The following is a 6,906-nucleotide window of genomic DNA, read 5'->3' as shown; positions in this document are numbered from 1 at the left end:
CTGTGTGAAGGAGAAATCATAATTATTCTTATTGTAAGAACTAGCTCATACCTATATGTCCAGTTTTACAGGAAACAACTCGATTGCCCAAGCTAATATTATCCTAGTGTTTTACAAAGTCTTTATCATTCTTTCACAGACGGAGAAATCAAAATGCTCAGGTCAATGCTTCCTTTCATAAACAATGGATGTACCTTATTTATTATTATAATATTATATTCTTGGGGGTAGAGTTGATATCTTGGAGGTTACTAAGCTGGGCAAAAGGAGTTTTGAATGCAACCTAGTTTTATGTACTCAGAAAAAAAGGGGTCCTAAGTCTGAATCCAGTTTGACTACTGGTGGTTACAAGCCCATGTCTGTGTTCTTTTCTTAGTATCCATACAGAAGTGGTTTGTTATTGCTTTCTTCCAGAAAGGGAATTATTTATTTAAGTTTCTCAACACTAGACATGAATATGCAGGAAAAAAGATAAATCTGGCATCTCAAGGAGGAAAGCTGTAGAATTATATCCTTGTTTGAATCAAACCCTAACATTTTGATGTAACTCAATATTGTTGAGGGTACATGGGTTGCATTCCAGGAAATCAGACCAAACAGATGAGATCTCACTTTTTCTTCTTTTCAACACTCTTCCATACAATAGTTTTCCAGTTAGAATTGACCACAGTAGTACATTAAGAAAATGGATTAAACTTCTCAATGACTTTTTAAATTTAGTGCTAGCCTTTTAATATCAGAAATGGAGAGTATAACAGATAAGGCAGTCAGTCTCCACCAAGAAGCTGATCTCAGATTAATAAGAATCTCTGAAAATTTATTCTTAAGGTGAGTTTGCCTAAACTTATCTGACCAGGAGACCAAGATGTTCTCTTTTAGACCATCTTTGCTAAAGTGAAGTTTGTCTGCTTTTCAAGATAACTTGCAATTAGCTAAGTTAGAGCAATAAATTACTTTAGTTTTATGCTCTTCTTTGATATTTGGCTATCCCATTTTTAAAGGGAATGTCTTACTAAAACCTTTCTCATGTCCTAAGCTGAATCATAGGGTTATGAATCCCATGAATTCACAGGATTTTAACAAGATTTTTGTTAAGTTGTAAAGTACCGTATTTTTCCGTCAATAAGACGCCCCCATGTACAAGACGCCCCCCACTTTTCTAGCCCAAAATTTAAAAATCAGTATTTTAAAGATAGTGCAGAACACATTTTTATTTAGTAATTAGTTAACATTTACCTGATACACTCGGTGGGAGGAGGTCCAAACCGTCTCTCTGCAGCTCTATTTCCACACTCTTTTCCATAACTGATTACATTCAACCACGAGTGAAACTGCGGATAGCTTGTCTCTGCAAACAGCCTTCCTCTAATTGGTTTGTTCAGCATCAGCTGACATCAGTTACATAAGGCTCGTGATTGGAGGAAGTCTGTTTGCAGAGACCTGCTATTTCACTCGTGATTGGAGGCTAGCAATAGGAGGAAGCCTCTTTGCAGAAACAAAGTATGGGCAATTTTGCAACCGGGCGGTTCTCTCCTCGGCTGACTTCCTTGAATAAGACGCCCTTCAATTTTTAGGGTAAGGATTTTAGAAAAAAGTATCGCCTTATAGTCGGAAAAATACAGTAATTATTGTTACGAAGTGTAGCCATGGCAAAATGCTGTTTTAAAATGCAGCATATAAAAGACTTTAAAATAAAACAAGCAACTAAATAATTAGATTCTGAATTCCTGAATTTTAGCCAGGTAACTCCAAATTGGCAGCTGGGGGAGAGCAGTTAAAATTACATCAGTTAAATAACATTCAGCTCCAAATCTAAGCCTCATGAAAACATCAATTAATAATAGAACATAGTATGCAGCACATAATCAATCAGTCCGAACAATTTTTTTGAAACAGCTATCAAAGCTGACAGAGATAAACATGACAAATGTGTCAGAGAAAAGATCCATAGTTTTGGTGCCACCAATGAAAGATACGATTGGTGTAATTCAGTCTTTCTTGAGGACAAGCATCTAGGAGAGAATGGTAAATCTATTGATTCACCCCAAAATCTGTTATTGCCCCTTCCTAGGATGGTCTTATGGGTGAGGGGATACCCCAAGATTTCATGGCAACCATGGATGGTTCCAAATGGTCCCTGCATTGATTATCAATGGGTTCCTCGGCATAAACAACTGGATTTAAAGCCCAGAAAGGCATAGATGCAAGAAAATTAGAGGCTGTCTGCTTTTATGCCACTAATCCATATTTTAAGATCTAACAGAGAAGCCTTTTTTAAATATCCCAACTTTGATGCAGGCTCAGTTCACATGGAAAAGAGAAAGGGAGATCTCAGTGCTGAACTTAAATTGTGGAATATTCTACTTCAGGAAGCAAGGTTTGTTTTTTTATTTATATCATATGACTCTTGCCCTTTTCCTCAGGATTCAAGTCAGTGTTCACTGAGTCATATCCTATGAGGTGGTAATTGGACCAAAGTCATCCAAGTGACCTCTCTGCCAGCAAGCCATAGAGGAGATCCTACTTGTCTCCTCCAGACCACTTGCAAGCCAAAGGTACTCTAGACTGAGTTGTTCTGATGTGCACTATGAGCAATCCCTCAACATGCACTACAGGTGATCAGCCCAGAGCCTTCTTAGTGCACACTGAAGGTCTTCCAGGCTGAGCAGCTTCAGCACATGCTGTAGGCAATCCTAAAGCCACTGAGCCTTGGAGCACTTCAGCCAGTGCTGGAAGAGAAGGCTGACATCAGTACTGGTCCAAAGCATTTGGTGGCTATCTGAATGGCTTTGTTGAGGTGAATCAAGTCAGGTCTTTGCTTTGACAATGTGAATACTGTTGCTTCTATAGCATGAATAATGTCACTGTAGCAAATCTAAGTTGCTTCACACAAGCCTAATATTATTCAATTTTGTGTCATCTATAAATGTGATTAGCATTCTTTCCACCTCTTTATCCAAATCAATAATAAAAATATTGAAGAGTAACATGCCCAGGACTGAACCCTGTGGCACTCCAATTAGTACCTTCTTTCTAGTTTGATGAGAAATAGCTAAAGAGCATTATCTGAGTTCAGTTTTTGAGCTAATAGTGTATTGAACTAACTCTCAAACCATTTAACCCACATTTTTTTGCTAAGCAGAGTGTCATGGGTATTTTGTTAAATACCTTACCAAAATCGAGATATATTATGTCACCAGCATTCTCACAGTCTACTAAGGAAGCTGGTAGCTCCTCATGAAAAACAGCAAGTTTGACAAAGTCATGCTGACTCAAAGTCATGCTGACCTTTTTGGAGCAAATGAACTAAGAGTTGATATGCTGCAGACTCTAAGGAAAGGTGGGGCAATCAGTAGGCAGGACACATCAGTTACCCTTTCCTAGCATACCTAGATATGTTTCTTTCTAAAGGCACAAAGAATACTTACTTATTCAGGCTGATGTGTGCCCATGTTTACTCACTTCAAATACTCCCCTTCACTCATATAGTCCATAAAAGACCCTGTCAACTCAGCAAAATCTTCCAATACAAGACTGGTAGAGTCCTCACCAGACAGGTCACTGTCAGGTCGAGATTTCCTAGGATGAGCAGAATGAGACACAGTGCAAGGAACCACAGGAGCTGTTGGGCCAACTGCAGGTGAATCACCTATAGGCATTACTGGCTCTTCATACTCTGCTACTTCCTTTTCCACCTCTGTGTCTGAAGCAGGTCCTAAGACATGATAGAGGCTGGGCAGACGGATGTCAAATTGAAGGCCAAACTTAGCAAAAAGCTTTTCATTCAAGGCATATAGCTTTTCTGAGATGTCATAGCCAAGGAGGACAGAGAAGAGACGTGCAATATAGCGCTCCTTAGCCAGAAGCAAATAAAGCTTTTTCCTTTGCCAAGAGATGAAACAGGAGTCAGTCTCTGCTGTCAAAGTTACCTACCAAAGAAAGAAGAGAAAGAAGTTCAGTTATTTGTTTTTAAGGGTAACAAAGGCACTATGCTACCTCACATTCTGTTAAGAGATTTACTGGACATTTAGTACAAGAAATTTACAAGAAATCCACATTTTGAAAGGAATTCAAAATGTCACCCGTTGGGGGGAGATGGGCGGCATACAAATTTAGTAATAAATAAATAAATAAATAAATAAATAAATAAATACAATATTGCTTATTTGTGTGCATACTGTCTTTGAAAGTGAGATTTTACAATACATTGCTGAAGTATTTATTGAATAGTTTGGAACACAATGTGTAAGTTTTGCTTGCAAATGTACTTTTACATTTGTACTTTTAAAAAGCTCAGTTACATTAGGAAAAATGGATTGAAGTTTGAGATTGACAGAAACATGGATAGGGTGCATCTATTTACTTGAATGAGTATAAATAAGAACATAAGCAGTGCCCTGCTAGGCAGACCCCTGGCCCTTCTAGTTTCTCACAGTGGCCTATCAACTGCACAAGGAAGCCCACTAGTCTCCCAGTAGATGGCCTTTAGAGGCAGTCACACCACCATCAAGGCTAACAGCCACTGATCCCCATGACTTCCATGTATTGCTCCAACCCTTTTTTAAAGCCACCAAACTGGTAGCCAGCACCAATCTCATGGTAGTGAATTCCACAGTTGAATTATGTATTGTGTAAAATCCCCATGGACAGATAAACTGCATACAAAGATACTGAAGGAATAATGGGCTGGCTGAAGTTTTATATATTACAGTTGACAAGTGTGGAAGAACTGATGAAGTGCTAGATGACTGGACAAAAACCAATATTATCCATATCTTCAAAAAAGGGAAGAAGTAGATCCAAACAGGTACAGAGCTGCCAATTTGATATCAGTACCTGAGAAGATGCTAGTGCAGTTCATAAAGAGTACATCTGTAAGCTTCTTAAAGCAATGCAGACATTACTGGTAGCCAGCATAGATATATCAAGAGCAAGTCTTGCCAAACTAAATTTGCCTCATTTCTTGATTGGGTTATTTCCTTAATAAATTGTGGGAATGCTGCAATAATATATCTTGATTTCAACAAAGTCTTTATACCATGGCATTCTAATTAGCAAGCAGGTTGCTAATTGTGGACTGGATGGTATTACAATAAAGGAAATACATCAGGTGGTACTCTAAAACACAGCAAGGCAACCCACAGCCCACAGGCCATACATAGCCTGAACTCCCACGCACACACATACCTTTGAGGCCAATCATGTGAAATTGTACAGCATATTTATGTTTTTCTGCCAGTCGTTTGCTCATATCTAGTACTGCAAAAAGTCCTCTGTATTTCTTTCCTAGGCTTATGGATTGCCTCCTCCAATCCCAGTTCAGCACATGGCTGAATTAGAAGCTAGAGCTGCTGTCTGGACAGGTTTCCTCTATCCTTACTTGCTGAGGTTTCCTGCCAAAACTCAGCAATATACTGCAGCAGTAACTACAGCATCTTTCTCCATCAACTATTACACCTTATTCGCCCCACTTTGCCCATTTGAAGACTTGCCAGTAAATTATGAAATATTCTCTCCTGAAAACTTGCAAAAAAGAAAGCCATTTTGCATCATCATTTCACTTTCTTATTTCCTGCTGTGGATGCACTCGCACTACTATGTTGTGTTGCTCTTTCCTTCTTCCTGTGCTTTAGAAGACCACTGCAAATGTGTGCAGGCAGGATTTGTTGTTGCCTGAAGGCAGATCAAGGCAACATTTCAAACAACAACAGGGGAAGGATTCTAACAATTAGAATGGCTATTATTAAATTATTTGCCAATAACAGAAATAGTAGATGTGGCTATTGTTGAATAAATTGATGACATAAATATTTGGACAGTGAAACTAAAATAATGACAAAAATATTTGTTTTGGGTTTTTACTTTGAGTGGATGATATTGCAATCAAACATGCAGGTATAGATGGGGATTCCCTGGCCTGGAAATAGTAGTTGTAAAAAGGATCATGAAATTGTAGTTGATCAGAAGCTGAATATAAGTCAGCAGCAGGATATGGGTGCTAAACTGGCAAGTGCAGCTTTAAGATACATCAACTGAAATACAGTTTCCAAATCACCAGAATGGGAAGAACCAACAGATTCTACTGCCAGACCCCATGTCTAGTACTGTTTCCAGTTTTGGGAGGGAGGGAGGGAGGGAGGAAGGAAGGAAGGAAAAGAAATCAAAGATAGGAACATATGAAGAAAGATTGCAGAAACCCAGTATAGATAGCCTTGAGAAAAAGTGGGTGAGAGGGGATTTGACAGCACTGTTCCAGAAAATGAAAAGGTGCAACACAGAAAAAAGCTAAGACCATTCTCATTCCAGAATGCATGTCTCAGAATTAAAGTCTTAAGTTATAGGAAAGCAGTTTACAGTTCCACCTTAGGAGAAACTTTCTAATGGCAAGAACAATTTAATAGTAGAACCAAATACCCAGAGAGGTGGCAGGCTCCCCTTTGCTTGCTATGTTCAAGCCATCATCTGTTAGAGAGTTTTCATTTTGATTCCTGCACTGAGCAAAGTGTTGGACTTGATGATTGCCTGTTTGAATTCTATGATTCCATATATATGCTCATTTATGGAAATCATCTATCCTGCCCAGTTTATAAAAAGTATGCTTTACAATCAATGCTGGAAACCTTTTCAGGACTCATGTCAAGTGTTTCAACTTGTGAAAATGTAGGAGCAGGAGATAACTGAGCCCTGAGCTGGTTCAGACACACGTGCATGGTACTGACGGCATGGCCAGCCAAGCCACGATCATTCTTTATCCCCATATGCATTTTAATGGTGAAAAAAATATCCTGATCTGAATCTCATATAACAGTGCAAAAGGCCAAATCAGACAAATCTGAGTAAAAAATTAGCACTCGGCACTTACAGCAAAGCTGATGAGCAGCAGCATTGTGAAGGTCTGTTTGAGGG

The 6,906-nt window shown here is 38.9% G+C and overlaps 1 protein-coding gene across 3 annotated transcripts in view; it reads right to left on the bottom strand.

Moving 5' to 3' along the window:
* POPDC2 (popeye domain cAMP effector 2) overlaps positions 1-6,906 on the bottom strand; it is a 30,949-nt gene that overhangs the window by 4,443 nt on the left and 19,600 nt on the right. Inside the window, exon 3 of one of the 3 annotated variants that reach the window (XM_088147520.1) lies at positions 3,463-3,929. In XM_088147520.1, the coding sequence (XP_088003646.1) occupies positions 3,463-3,929 (467 nt within the window). Of the gene's footprint in view, positions 1-3,428; positions 3,930-6,906 lie in introns of all 3 variants that reach the window. The other 2 variants (XM_007435289.4, XM_007435290.4) reach the window with 2 other exon arrangements.

The sequence above is a fragment of the Python bivittatus genome, unplaced genomic scaffold (assembly GCF_059951505.1).
Source record: "Python bivittatus isolate LINGU-HERP-01145 unplaced genomic scaffold, Pbiv_v1 ctg000520_np1212, whole genome shotgun sequence".
Taxonomy (NCBI): Eukaryota; Metazoa; Chordata; class Lepidosauria; order Squamata; family Pythonidae; genus Python; species Python bivittatus.
Note: the sequence above shows the minus strand (reverse complement) of the source record. Positions and strands in the feature narration are given on the sequence as shown.